At 46.2% G+C, this 15,602-nt stretch overlaps 1 protein-coding gene across 2 annotated transcripts in view; it reads right to left on the bottom strand.

Annotated features, from left to right (window-relative positions):
* Window positions 1-15,602, bottom strand: part of LOC140393821 (semaphorin-3D-like) — a 114,684-nt gene that overhangs the window by 78,298 nt on the left and 20,784 nt on the right. For both annotated transcript variants that reach the window (XM_072480300.1, XM_072480301.1), the window contains exons 2-3: window positions 2,246-2,406; window positions 80-139 (exon numbers count right to left, since the gene is read on the bottom strand). In XM_072480300.1, the coding sequence (XP_072336401.1) occupies window positions 80-139; window positions 2,246-2,406 (221 nt within the window). The remainder of the gene's footprint in view (window positions 1-79; window positions 140-2,245; window positions 2,407-15,602) is intronic.

Raw genomic sequence — 15,602 nt, 5'->3', positions numbered from 1 at the left:
CAAATATGAACATTACATTTTGTAAGCATGAAAAAACGAAATGCTTGGAAATTACAAAATAACGGCAGGAATTTCTTACTTCTTTTTTTCCAGTCTGTTTACACAGTTCCACTCTCCCCTTAGCTGCAGGCCAATAAATCTGACAAGGAAAATTAAAAGATGAAAACTACAGGAAAGAAAAACACGATTAGATTAAGTGTTTTCAACTTTTCCTTGTTGAGCCTTTGGCTGGTTGTCAAAGTACGCAAAGTAGCACACTGGGCAGAAAATATTAAATGTTTTTGTGCCATGGAGAATGGGTGTTCTTGGATGCAGTGTGGGGGCAGGGGTTGGTGGGGAAGGGAGGGAAGCGGAGAAAGGATGACCCAGGGACTATCTAAAATTGCTCCTCAGGCCTCATTTTGGTATGTCAGGCAAACTGCAGATGGCTGTCACATCTCCAATGCAACTTTCCAATTGGGTCCTCTATTGTACTGCCTGACTTACTAGTAACTAGCTAACTGTGAAGGGATGGAGGCGAGGGAAGATGATTATAGGAGGGAGATCAATGTGGATCAGAAGTGCCATGGAGCCAGAAAAAGTACTCCTCCTCTTGGCTCCACAGACTTAAAAATGGTTCTATCTCTCGCTTACCCTTTTTTGCCTTGCCTGCTTGCTAGTCCGCATCCAAGCCTTCTCTGCCCAGCACTTGATTCTGCCCAGTGTTCCAGGTGGGCCTTAAAACAGGCATTAGGCCCGTCATTGGACTATGACAGTTTTAAGTGACAGTTCTGAGATAAAATCATCCAGAAAAGGAAAAGCAAGATGTTGTGAATGCAAGAGAAAAATCAGAGATTTCTGGAAGTACTCAGCTGGTTTGTCAGCATCTGGGCAGAGAGAAACGGTGTTAATACTTCGAGTCCAATATGATTCCTTTTCTGAACCTGAAGTGTAATGCTGGACTCAAAAAATTAACTCTGTTTCACGTCATAGATGCTGCCAAACATGCTGAGTATTTCTAGTATTTTCTGTTTTTATTTATACCTCAAAAGTATGCTGTTTAAAATAAAAGTCTCTCCCATCCCCCACCCCATTTCTGTATCCCCCTGGTGTGGCAGTTTAACTTTCAAGCCTATTAAAACTCGACATTTATTTTCAACAGTAAAGCAGTCTCAGAGCTGAATCCATGATTCTACCTCCTGCCCCACCCTTGTCCTGCTGGCCTCCCAGTTCTCAGAAGAGAGCAGGGAGTCTTTGATGCCATTGATTGAACAGACTGTTGCGAGAGGCACAATCCAAGCAATAACAGGGCTAGGCACACAGCCAGATGACCAACGAAGTGCACAATTGAACTGAACGGTGAACAATCTATGGTCAATAGCGTTGTGGCTTAAGTAGTGGTGAGTTTGTGGCGACATCTCAATTGAGGAGCTGCAAACATTCATGGCCATGTGGGTAATAAATCTTGTTTGTGGTGTACCTGCAGAATCGTACCTTATACATTAGCACAAAAATTAGAATGCCCACTTAAGGTTTAAGGCTAAACTCTCAGAATCCGTGCCACATGCACACACCATTTCAATCCTGGGAATGGGTAACATGATTTAATTTGTGGTACATTGCACAGAAGGAGAGAAGCTGGACAATTTGTAAGCTTAAGCTGAACCTGAAGATTCCGCCCCAGCCTCAAGTCCTCTCCTTCCTAGATGTTATTTTTTATTTCGCAAATGCTATTGATTTTTCTGGTGACTGCGCATTTGGTATTGGTCTCTCCTGTTGGGATTTCTGTATTTCAGTGCTGTGATGTCCACTATAACCCATTTTGTGGTGCCATTACCATGGTGCAGTGGGAGATTATGTTGTGCCGTACTATATACGCCATGAGATACCACACAGAATGTATCCCGTCAACCCAATTATATTTGAGGAAAGGTCAGTGGAAATATTAATCATGAATATCAGTGCTGCTTTTCACAATAAGATAACTGATTATGTCATGGGCTAATGACCTACAGGAAGGACATTGCGCTGTCTGTAATGAAATTCATTTGTTTATTGAATGTTTTCATCAGTGATAGGGACAGTAAAGCTACTGATCCAATTTTAAGGTCATGCTCGTGCCAGGTAAAACAAGTGAAAATCAGCTCTTCCAAGTTTCTTCAAATTGAACCCCTCCAGCTTTCTCTTTTCAAATAAGATTTATATGCAATGTTTCTGAACGTTTTGATGTATCAGATCTACATGTGGCTCCTTTGTCGTTATTTACCTTCTTAGGTTCCTTGTTCAAATTTTCCAGATTCAAAATATAAATCAGGTCTTTAGCTCCAACCAGAAGTTTGCCTCTTTCTTCATCTATTAGTAAGGTCTGGAAACTGGAACTTTCTGCCGATCCCTGGAATAGTTTACAACTGCCATTCATCAATGTATCTGCCAGGCCAAAACAATATAAATTGAAAATATGAATCACCACCAAGAATGTGGACGAAACATTTTTATAGACTTTGACACATTTGAATAATGCCACTTGAGGTTAATTCCACTGCCAAAGTTTTGTGTGAGTAGCGTTCACTAAGTCGGTTGTACAATTTTAAGTGGGCTGCATTAAAAATAAATCCCGCAACATATTCAAACTAACTAGAATTGTGAGGAGTAACAAGTTCTCCTTGTGTAAAATTATACGTGCAAAAAGAGAATTGCAACTTGATCCCACACGCTGTGTTTGCTGGGCTGCCACAGTTAATGATCTAAAGGGAGGGCTGGAGACAAAAAGACAATAATGATAATTTCAAACAAGTTAACTAGCTATCTCAGAACACAGCAAGTGACTTCCTGAATTGTGCGACTTGACAAAATTTCAGGTGGTCCCTACACCGATCGTCGGAGCTTCGGTGGTGACTCTGGTGGAGGCTCGGGCATCTGTGACTCCGGGAGCGTGGCTTCGATATCCATGGCAGCTTCGGCACCCCTAGACGGCGCTGGTGGGGAAAATGGTTGACCTGGGAAGGGAGCGCCTGCGGGGGGCATCGGTGGGTGGGGGGGCCTAGACGGGGCTGGCGGATGGACTGATCATCCTGTAAGGTGCTGTGGTGGAGGGGAGGGTGGGACTGCCGGCTGGCGCCAGGTCCCATAGGGAGACCGTATCTTGTCGGGCGTTGGGGTATGCCACGTGGGCGTACTGGGGGTTAGCATGGAGCAGATGGACCCTCTCGACCAACGGGTCCGACCTGTGCGCCCGCACGTGTTTTCGGAGCAGGATGGGTCCGGGTGCTGCCAGCCAGGTCTGGAGCTAGGTCCCAGAGGAGGACTTCCTGGGGAAGACAAGGAGATGTTCGTGAGGTGTCTGATTGGTGGTCGTACAAAGCAGTACAATGGAGTGGAGGGCATCTGGGAGGACGTCTTGCCAGCGGGAGACTGGGAGGTTTGCTACACCAAACCCCTTTATCTCCACTGAGTGTGAACAATAAGCCATGGAGATTTTTGATCAATGGGGTTGATGAGGAGAGAAATGCGCCTTACCATGTCTCCCAGAGTTGATTAGGCAGGACGTCTCGTGCCCGTTGATGAATACAGTCATCGTAGCAGTTGAGAGTGTTCGAGGCCTAGACTGATCCAGAGTCACCGAGGCTAATCGCAGCAGTTGAGAGTTCTCTTTGGGCAGTGCGTGGTCAGCCGAGCTGGGTCCTTGGGATTCATCCAAGATGGCATCTCCCATCGGTCGTACATGGCTGGGCTGCACAAAATGGCGGCACCTATCCCTCCAACGTGGCGTCCGCGGAACAAGATGGCAGCATCCGGGGTCCGCACGTGACCCTGGAATATGAAGATGGCGGCGACCGCTGGCCGCACTCGGCCCGTGGGGAAGTTAGTGGTTGTGGTCCGCATTCGCCGCCGGAGACAGTGGTAACCGCCTGGGCCTGGCATACCCCCACAAAATGGCCCTTTTTGCCGCATCCCTTGCAGGTGGATGCGCGGGCCGGGCAGCGCTGGCGGGGGTGCTTGGCCTGCCTGCAAAAGTAGCAACGGGGCCCCTCGGGGTTGCCAGGCCGCCTTGCAGCGCAGGCCTGTGGGGGAATGGAGGAAGTCTCAGGGTCGGTGGAGGGGTTCCACGCTGCCCAGTGGGCTGCCGCGCGGTCGGGAACGTAAGCGCGGGCGTTCCTGGAGGCCACTTCCAGGGAGCCTGCAAGGGCCCGTGCCTCCCTGAGACCCAGAGTGTCCTTTTCTAACAGGCGCTGGCGGATTTGTGACGATAGCATACGTGCCACGAAAGCGTCCCGGACTAAGAGCTCCATGTGTTCGCTCGCCGAAACTTGCGGGCAGCAGCAGCTTCTGCCCAAAACCAGGAGTGCACGGTAGAATTCCTCCAGCGATTCCCCAGGGGTTTGTCGCCTTGTTGCAAGCAGGTGCCGGGCGTAGACCTGGTTTACCGGGCGAATATAGTGTCCTTTTAGCAGCTCTATTGTTGCATCGAAGTCTTCCGCTTCCTCGATGAGGGTGTAAATCTCCGGGCTCACCTTGAGTGCAGGACGTGCAGTTTCTGCTCTCCTATGGGTGCGTTTTCGGCCATCTCGAGATACCCTTTAAAGCATGCCAGCCAGTGCTTAAAGATTGCCACTGAGTTCGCCACATGGGGGCTAAGTTGCAGACACTCTGGCTTCCATTCTTTCTTCTTAAAAAAACTAGCTTATTAAATTGATGCACGATCAATGACCACTAAAGTGAGGTTGTAGTCCAACTAAAGGCTTTAATAAGCTAGATGTTTCCCCCAGCAGCTCAGGTACAGAATGAAGGCTGCTGGGGCGGTACAGGTTCTTGTACCCCGCCTATCAGGGCGGAGCTATCATACATTCTACCAATAGAAAGCATATAGTTTCCACCAATAGTGCTTTAGCCTGTCAGGTACCGTAATACCTATAATACCACACTACCATTTCACCGTAACTCTTGATTCCGTTTAGTAATCAAGAATCTATCTACCTCAGCCTTAAATATACACAAAAGGATGCTCCCCGCAGCTCTCTGTGGCAAGGAGTTACAAAGACTCACAAACCTCTGAGAGAAGAAATTCCTCCTCATCTGAGTCATAAATTGGCACCCGTTATTCTGAGACTATGCCCTCTGGTCCGAGACTCTCCCATAAGGGGAAACATCCTCTCAGCATTTACCCTGCCAAGCCCCTTAAAATCATATATGCTTCAATGAGATCATCTTTTATTCTTCTAAATTTCTTTTTTACTAATTTAGAGTACACAATTATTTGTTTTCCAATTAACGGGCAGTGTAGTGTGACTAATCCACCTATCTTGCACATCTTTTTGGGTTGTGGGGTTGAGACCCACGTAGACATGGGGACAATGTGCAAACTCCACACGGACAGTGACCCAGGGCTGGAATCGAACCCGGGTCATTGTCGCTGTGAGGCAGCAGTGCTAACCACTGTGCCACTGTGCTGCCCCTTCCTTCTAAATTTCAATGAGTAGAGTCCCAACCTGTTTAACCTTTGCTCATAAGACAATCCCTTCTTACCAGGGATCATCCTAGTGAACTTTCATTAGAACGATGGACATTGAGGGGTGACCTGATAGAGGTCTGCAGAATTATGAGGGCATGGATAGAGTGGATGGGCAGGCACTCTTTCCCAGGGTGGAGGAGTCAGTCACTAGGGGGCATAGGTTAAACGTCAATGGGGCCAGGTTTAGAGGAGATGTGAGAGGGTGGTGAGTGCCTGGAACGCGTTGCCAAGGGAGGTTGTGGAAGCAGATACATTAACGGCGTTCAAAAGGCATCTTGACAAACACGTGGATAGGATGGGTATAGAGGGATACGGCACAAGGAAGTGCTGAGGGTTTTGGTCAAGGTTGGTATCATGACTGGTACAGGCTTGGAGGGCCTTCTTTGTTCTTTGTTCTTTATTCACTGAACTGCCTCCAATGAAATAATATCTGTCCTTATGCTCACAGTGCTTCAGATGTGGTCTGACCAGTGCCTGGAACAGTTGCAGCATGATTTGCCTACTCTTATACCCCAAACACCTTGAAATAAGGGCCAACATTCCATTAGCCTTCCCGATTACCTGCTGCATCTGTGTGCTAGCTTTCTGTGTTTTGTGGACAAGAACCCCCAAGTCTCTTTGTGTTGCAGCTTTATGCAGTTTTTCTCCAGTTTTACTCCATTCTGTCTCCAGGGGCAGAAGCATAGTCGGTGATGTTTATGCTGTGCAATATCTCAGGAGAAAAATAATTGTAACATAATGATGTATTTCTTACAGCCACAATAGGCATGGCAAGCATTCTTTCAAAGGCCACATTTCTTAACAAGAGAACACAAATTTATGTAGCAGCAATAATAATCATTTCTAAAGTATAACAGGCAAGCCAGAGTAACATTAAACTCACCAGCAGTGATCTAAATGATAGATGTAGTGAGAATTTACAGAATGCAGAGAGTGAAATTGTTCTCTAGGGCTGAATTTGCAATTGCAGGAGAAGATCAAGTTTGTTAATGGGCCAGAGCGGGCCAGGAGGCAATTTTCAAATTGAAGTTTGGTGCATGTTACAGCTGACAGTTTCAATGCCGGGAGCTGCAAACCTATTCTTTAAAGCAGGAATATTTTGGCATCAGGGCTTTTATTATGAGATCCAGCAGAGCCCTGCTGGCCAATTGGCCAATTCAGGAGCACCCTGGCCCCTGACTTCCCAAAATGCTGCCTCCTCTCTTGTACACGTTACCACTAATTTGGCGCTAAGCTCATCTCCACCCCAATTCGGGATTCGTATTTGAAGATAGTATTGTGTAAGCAATGAAGACGCGGCATGGGGTTGTGACTCAGAACTTATCCAGGCATCAGGTCCTCAATCTCAATTTCAATCTTCCATTCATAGAATCATAGAATTTACAATGCAGAAGGAGGCCATTCAGCCCATCGAGTCTGCACCGGCCCCTGGAAAGGGCATCCTAATTAAGCCCACCTCCACCCTATCCCCATAACCCAGTATCCCCAACTAACCTTTTTTTGGACACTACGGGCAATTTAACATGGCCAATCCACCTAACCTGCACATGTTTGGACTGTGGGAGGAAACCGGAGCACCCGAAGGAAACCTATGCAGACACGGGGAGAACGTGCAGATGCCACACAGACAGTGACCATGCCGGGAATCGAACCTGGGACCCTGGTGCTGTGAAGCAACTGTGCCAATCACTGTGCTACCATGCAGATATTAAAAAAATAATAGTGCCTTAACTTTTAATCTGCTGAAAGTCCCTGAAGAAGATATTTAAAGGAGGTGAAGATCAATAAAAGAACACAATCAATAACAGTGGAAATGAAATATCTGAAGTTGTCTCGGCAAAGAATATAGATTTTGAAGCAACCCTTGATCTTACTGAGTTCATGGGCGAAATTCTCCTACCCGCCCCGCCACATTTTTGCCCCGACCGGCCGGCGGGAGTCTCCGTTACACCGGCCGGTCAATGGGGTTTCCCATTGTGGGGCAGCCCCACGCCGTCGGGAAACCCCCGGGCGCCGGCAAAACAGAGACTCCCGCCGGCGGAGAATGACGCCCGTGATTCGGTTAATATTGCACAAACACCTTTTTCCTCGTGCTAGCTTTATAGAATCATAGAATCATAGAAGTTTACAGCATGGAAACAGGCCCTTCGGCCCAACCAGTCCATGCCGCCCAGTTTTTACCATTAAGCTAGTCCCAGTTGCCCGCACTTAGCCCATAACCCTCTATAACCATCTTACCCATGTAACTATCTAAATGCTTTTTAAAAGACACAATTGTACCCGCCTCTACTACTACCTCTGGCAGCCCATTCCAGACACTCACTACCCTCTGAGTGAAGAAATTGCCCCTCTGGGCCCTTCTGAATCTCTCCCCTCTCACCTTAAACCTATGCCCTCTAGTTTTAGACTCCCCTACCTTTGGGAAAAGATGTTGACTATCTACCTTATCTATGCCCCTCATTATTTTATAGACCTCTATAAGATCACCCCTAAGCCTCCTACGCTCCAGGGAAAAAAGTCCCAGTCTATCCAGCCTCTCCTTATAACTCAAACCATCAAGTTCCGGCAACATCCTAGTAAATCTTTTCTGCACTCTTTCTAGCTTAATAATATCCTTTCTATAATAGGGTGACCAGAACTGCACACAGTATTCCAAGTGTGGCCGTACCAATGTCTTGTACAACTTCAACAAGACGTCCCAACTCCTGTATTCAATGTTCTGACCAATGAAACCAAGCATGCCGAATGCCTTCTTCACCACCCTGTCCACCTGCGACTCCACCTTCAAGGAGCTATGAACCTGTTCTCCTAGATCTCTTTGTTCTATAACTCTCCCCAACGCCATACCATTAACTGAGTAGGTCCTGGCCTGATTCGATCTGCCAAAATGCATCACCTCACATTTATCTAAATTAAACTCCATCTGCCATTCGTCGGCCCACTGGCCTAATTGATCAAGATCCCGTTGCAATCCTAGATAACCTTCTTCACTATCCACTGTGCCACCAATCTTGGTGTCATCTGCAAACTTACTAACCATGCCTCCTAAATTCTCCAAATCATTAATATAAATCACAAATAACAGTGGGCCCAGCACCGATCCCTGAGGCACACCACTGGTCACAGGCCTCCAGTTTGAAAAACAACCCTCTACAACCACCCTCTGTCTTCTGTCGTCCAGCCAATTTTGAATCCAATTGGCAACCTCACCCTGGATCCCGTGAGCTTTAATCTTCTGCAACAACCTACCATGCGGTACCTTGTCAAAGGCTTTGCTAAAGTCCATGTAGACAACGTCTACTGCACTGCCCTCATCTACCTTCTTGGTCACCCCCTCAAAAAACTCACTCAAAGGGCAGCACGGTAGCCTTGTGGATAGCACAATTGCTTCACAGCTCCAGGGTCCCAGGTTCGATTCCAGCTTGGGTCACTGTCTGTGCGGAGTCTGCACATCCTCCCCGGGTGTGCGTGGGTTTCCTCCGGGTGCTCCGGTTTCCTCCCACAGTCCAAAGATGAGCAGGTTAGGTGGATTGGCCATGATAAATTGCCCTTAGTGTCCAAAATTGCCCTTAGTGTTGGGTGGGGTTACTGGGTTATGGGGATAGGGTGGCGGTGTTGACCTTGGGTAGGGTGCTCTTTCCAAGAGCCGGTGCAGACTCGATGGGCCGAATGGCCTCCTTCTGCACTGTAAATTCTATGATTCTATGATTCTATGATTTGTGAGACATGTTTTTCCACACACAAAGCCATGCTGACTGCCCCGAATCAGTCCTTGCCTCTCTAAATGCTTGTAGATCCTGTCTCTCAGAATACCTTCCAGCAACTTACCTACTACAGACGTTAGGCTCACCGGTCTGTAGTTCCCAGGCTTTTCCCTGCTGCCCTTCTTAAACAAGGGCACAACATTCGCCACTCTCCAATCTTCAGGCACCTCACCTGTGGCTGCCGATGATTCAAATATCTCTGTTAGGGGACCCGCAATTTCCTCCCGAGCCTCCCACAACATCCTGGGATACATTTCATCAGGTCCCGGGGATTTATCTACCTTGATGCGCTTTAAGACTTCCAGCACCTCCTCCTCTGTAATATGCACACTTCTCAAGACATCACTATTTATTTCCATTAGTTTCCTAACATCCATGCCTTTCTCCACCGTGAATACCGATGAGAAATATTCATTCAGGATCTCACCCAACTCTTGTGGCTCTGCACATAGATGTCCTTGTTGATCCTTAAGAGGCCCTACTCTGTCCCTAGTTACTCTTTTCCCCTTTATGTATCTGTAGAATCTCTTTGGATTCTCCCTTGCATTATTTGCCAAAGCAATTTCATGTCCCCTTTTTTGCCCTCCTGATTTCCCTCTTAACTCTATTTCGACAATCTCTATACTCTTCAAGGGATCCACTTGATCCCAGTTGCTTATGTACGCCATATGCCTCCTTCTTCTTTTTGACCAGAGTCTCAATATCTCGAGTCATCCAGGTCAAGTTTTGCCCCCTCTCTAGTCGGTCTTTGTTGGATATGACATTGTCTTTAGATTGACCTTCAAATGTTACCAATTATCAGATGCATAAATGAATAATCTGTCTGGAAATAATTTGACTGGCAACCCCTAGACGCTGGAGTCAGTTCACTTGCAGTGTTACTGGACATGAGGGAGCTTGATTTTATAAATTCATGTCAAGTCTCATTGCATAATTACTAGTGCACATATAAAGTGACAACTGTGTCAGGTGTGACTCAGTTGGCAACATACTTGCTTCTGAGTCACACGATTGTGGGTTCAAGTCCCACTCCAGAACCTGAGCATGCAATCCGTGCTTACAGTATTGGAGGGTATGCTGCACTGTTGGAGGGAGTGCTGCACTATCAGCAGTGCTGTTTATTTATCAGCTGTAGCTCAATGAATTAGTTAAACTCTTGCCTCAGAGTCACAAGGTTCGGAGTTCAAATCACTTTCCAGGGCCTGGCCCTGATGGAATGCATCCCCGAGTGCTAAAAGAGATGGCTAGGGAAATTGCAAATGCACTAGTGATAACTTACCAAAATTCACTAGACTCTGGGGTGGTCCCGGCGGATTGGAAATTAGCAAACGTGACACCTTGTTTAAAAAAGGAGGTAGGCAGAAAGCGGGTAATTATAGGCCTGTGAGCTTAACTTCGGTAGTAGGGAAGATGCTGGAATCTATCATCAAGGAAGAAATAGCGAGGCTTCTGGATGGAAATTGTCCCATTGGGCAGGCGCAGCATGGGTTCATAAAGGGCAGGTCGTGCCTAACTAATTTAGTGGAATTTTTTGAAGACATTAACAGTGCGGTAGATAACGGGGAGCCAATGGATGTGGTACATCTGGATTTCCAGAAAGCCTTTGATAAGGTGCCACACAAAAGGTTGCTGCATAAGATAAAGATGCATGGCATTAAGGGGAAAGTAGTAGCATGGAGAGAGGATTGGCTAATTAATAGAAAGCAAAGAGTGGGGATTAATGGGTGTTTCTCTGGTTGGCAATCAGTAGCTAGTGATGTCCCTCAGGAATCAGTGTTGGGCCCACAATTGTTCACAATTTACACAGATGATTTGGAGTTGGGGACCAAGGGCAATGTGTCCAAGTTTGCAGACGACACTAAGATGAGTGGTAAAGCAAAAAGTGACGAGGATACTGGAAGTCTGCAGAGGGATTTGGATAGGCTAAGTGAATGGGCTAGGGCCTGGCAGATGGAATACAATGTTGACAAATGTGAGGTTATCCATTTTGGTAGGAATAACAGCAAAAGGGATTATTATTTAAATGATAAAATATTAAAACATGCTGCTGTGCAGAGAGACCTGGGTGTGCTAGTGCATGAGTCGCAAAAAGTTGGTTTACAGGTGCAATAGGTGATTAAGAAGGCAAATGGAATTTTGTCCTTCATTGCTAGAGGGATGGAGTTTAAGACTAGGGAGGTTTTGCTGCAATTGTATAAGGTGTTAGTGAGGCCACACCTGGAGTATTGTGTTCACTTTTGGTCTCCTTACTTGAGAAAGGACGTACTGGCACTGGAGGGTGTGCAGAGGAGATTCACTAAGTTAATCCCAGAGCTGAAGGGGTTGGATTACGCGGAGAGGTTGAGTAGACTGGGAGTGTACTTGTTGGAATTTAGAAGGATGAGGGGGGATCTTATAGAAACATATAAAATTATAAAGGGAATAGATAGGATAGATGCGGGCAGGTTGTTTCCACTGGCGGGTGAAAGTAGAACATAGCCTCAAAATAAGGGGAAGTAGATTTAGGACTGAGTTTAGGAGGAACTTCTTCACCCAAAGGGTTGTGAATCTATGGAATTCCTTGCCCAGTGAAGCAGCAGAGACTCCTTCATTAAATGTTTTTAAGATAAAGATAGATAGTTTTTTGAAGAATAAAGGGATTAAGGGTTATGGTGTTCGGGCCGGAAAGTGGAGCTGAGTCCACAAAAGATCAGCCATGATCTCATTGAATGGTGGAGCAGGCTCGAGGGGCGAGATGGCCTACTCCTGCTCCTAGTTCTTATGTTCTTATGTTTTTATGAGTAAGGCTGATACTTCATGCAGTACTAAGGGATTACTGACTGCATTGTCAGAGGTATTGCTTTTTATGCAGCCTGCTGATCTCAATTGGTAGCTAATGTAGGTCTTAATTCATGGGTCATGGGTGCATTCCACATATTAGCTATCAGCCCTTTCTACTTCAAAATAGGAAGAAATGGGGGGGACAGTGGTTAGCACTTCTGCCCCAAAGCGCCAGGGTCCTGCGTTTGATTCCGTCCTTGGTCCTGTGTGTGGAGTTTTCACATCCTCCCACAGTCTGCATGGGTTTCCTCCGGGTGCTCCGATTTCCTCTCACAGTGCAAAGATGCACCAGTTAGATGGATTGGCCATGATCAATGTGCAGAGTTACGGGGATAGGATGGAGGAGTGGGCCTAGATAGAGTACTCTGTTGGAGGGTCAATGCAGACTTGATGGCCAAATGGTGTCCTTCTGCATTGTAGGGATCCTATGGATAAAGAGACAATTATTGACATTGGTGGTGAGTTGCGGTGTTTTATGTTTGTTAAGCTTTATTTTGTGAATAAATCTAAAACTGTGTAAAGATTGACTTCTGGGGCAGGATTCTCCGACCCCCCCCGCCGGGTCGGACAATCGCCGGGGGCTGGCGTGAAACCCGCCCCCGCCGGTTGCCGAATTCTCCGGCACCGGATATTCGGCGGGGGCGGGAATCGCGCCACACCAGTTGGCAGGCCCCCCCCCCCCGGCGATTCTCCGGCCCGGATGGGCTGATGACCCGCTGCTGGAATGCCTGTCCCGCCGGCGAGAATCAAACCACCTCTCTTACCGGCGGGACAAGGCGTTGCGGGCGGGCCCCCGGGTCCTGGAGGGGGCGCGGGGCAATCTGGCCCCGGGGGGGTGCCCCCACAGTGGCCTGGCCCGCGATCGGGGCACACTGATCCGCGGGCGGGCCTGTGCCGTGGGGGAACTCTTTTCCTTCCGCCTTCGCCATGGTCTCCACTATGACGGAGGCGAAAGAGACCCTATAGGAAACTTTAATTTATAGGAAATCTTAACCTGTCGAACTACGCCAAGTTTGGGGGAAACTTAGTTGATGAATCAAATCCTGCCGACTACGCCAAAATGAAGGAATCTTTAATTTATGGGATCTTAACCTGTCGAACTACGCCAAGTTTGGGGGAAGCTTAGTTGATGAATCAAGTCCTGGCGCAATACGACAAGTTATAAGATGTTTACTATTTGTAGACTGTGTTAAGTTGTTCGATTCCTTGTATTATTCGACTGTGTAAAGTTGAAGGAATTTATATCATCTCTGCTATTCGGTTATCAGTAGCACTTTGCGAATACTGGAACTCAGCAGAAATTTGCAGTATAAACTCCTCAGGTGCCAAAAAGAATTGTTTTATTTGTAGTCGCTTGATTACAATTTGAAAGTCAGTTAAAAGGCAATTCGTAGACAATTCGAAGCTTTCAGAGAATTACAGACATTATCTTTCTTTGCTTAGGCAGACAGCTCGAAAGTAACTTTTAAAAGGTCAAAGTCTGGCAATGAAACATGAAGAGAGAGAGAAAGCTAATCTTCAGCTAAACTCAAACTCAAAGTCAAAAGTGGACTAACATCACTGACACAGACTGTTAAACTGACAACCCCCAAAAGACATAAACTAAAATGGAGACTAGAATCAAAGGCAAAAACTGACTAAACTAACAGAAAGACAAAACTTAAGCTACAAAGACAATACTCACAAAGACAACAAAACCCAACCTAACCTAACCTAACCCAACCTAACCTAACCTAACCTAACCCAACCTAACCTAACCTAACCGGAAGAAACTTTTTAGTTATACACTTTCATATCTGTCTTAAATCGACTATTTACACCCCAATATAATCCTAATTGGTTTGGGTTAGACTCAAACACATTTGATTTGATGGCAAGCCGTCCATCTTCAATGTGCAACATCAGCTTTTCTGACCTAGCTGTTATCTGCATTGTGAACAATGGTGCTGTGTATTCAATCCCTTGACCTTGACAATTAGCACAAGACAGTGTCATTATCTTGAAAATATGCATTTGCCAGAACAACGGACTTCAGTAAAAGTGAATTATGCTGTATAAATGGGTATTTAAAACTGGGGCTCAACATTTATGCTTAAACAGCTATCTTTTACCTATACTAGTTGTATTTGAAATACTTGGCTTCTACAGACCCCCTCCACTGCGCATGCGCGGGTATGTCGTGAGCGGCCGCTGACACTCCCACGCATGCGCCACCCGGCAAAGTCAGTTTCGCGCCAGCTGGTGGGGCACCAAAGGCCTTTCCCGCCAGCTGGCGGGGCGAAAATCAGTCCAGCGTGGGCCTAGCCCCTCAAGGTTAGGGCTCGGCCGCTCAAGATGCGGAGGTTTCCGCACCTTTGGGGCGGCGCGATGCCGGACTGATTCGCGCCGGTTTTGGCGCCGGTCGGCGGACATCGCGCCGATTGTGGAGAATTCCGCCCAGCTGATCTCTTCCATCGGAGGTTTAACAGGAGCAGTTCAAACAAAGATACTGCCTAATATTCTGCTAATCACAAATACAACACTACAAAAGTATCTCTAACATTGGAAATTCTATGATATCAAACACTGGCTCGATGTATGGTATTGTGCTTTTAGAATATTGTGTTGGAGTGAAAGCCCCTGTTCTTGATTTTGGAATACTTTGAAAATCTCATCCTGTGTTCAAAAACCTCAAAATCTCCTCCAGTCCTTGGAGATTTTTGTTTGCCTCCACTTCTGGCCTCTTGCACATCTCCGATTTTAATTGCTCCTCCAATCATCTTCAATAGGCGTATTCCCACGATAAACCTCTCTGCTTCTCTACCTTGCTTTCCATCTTTAAGGTAACCCTGAAAACGTACCTCTTTCATCAAGCTTTTGGTCACCTCCCCTAATACTTCATTGTCAGGCTCAGTGCCAACATTTATTTCCTCATACTCACAACATATTTTAGGTTAAAGGTGTTGTATAGATGCAAGTTGTTGTTGTTACACGTTGAGAATTGCTTTACATCTGAAAAATGACCCTACTTTGCAACTTAAATATAAAATATACATTTGAAGAACTGCCCCATTTGGGGTGGTTACTGTATAAGAGCATTATATCTTTGAGTCAAAGACCGCAATTCAAATTACTGTTTTATTTTCCCTAACTTGCTGACTTCTTAGCTTTAGCTGCATCACTATTGGGAGAGTGCAAAAGGACATAACCGGTAACAGGTCTCTTGTCAGATTTTTTTATTAAGTGTAGAAAGACTGTGATCTAACTACATATCAGCATTTCTAACCTAAATGATGCCAAACATGGTGTTAACTGTAGATTAGTCAAGAGCCAAGAAAGGAGGCACAGATGTGTGAAGTGCAAAGCAATTTGTATTTTCTCTTTCACAACACATCTATTGATTTCTCATGTTGGAAAGCACAGTGCACGGATTCCAAAATTTGATTCCCTTTTGTTTTTATTTATTCTTAAGTTGGCATTGTTGGCTCAGCCAGAATTTATTCCCCATTCCAAACTTCCCTATGAGAAGATAATGGTGAGCTACAGTCCAT

This window comes from Scyliorhinus torazame, chromosome 17 (assembly GCF_047496885.1).
Source record: "Scyliorhinus torazame isolate Kashiwa2021f chromosome 17, sScyTor2.1, whole genome shotgun sequence".
Lineage (NCBI taxonomy): Eukaryota > Metazoa > Chordata > Chondrichthyes > Carcharhiniformes > Scyliorhinidae > Scyliorhinus > Scyliorhinus torazame.
This window is presented reverse-complemented; position numbering and strand designations above follow the sequence as displayed.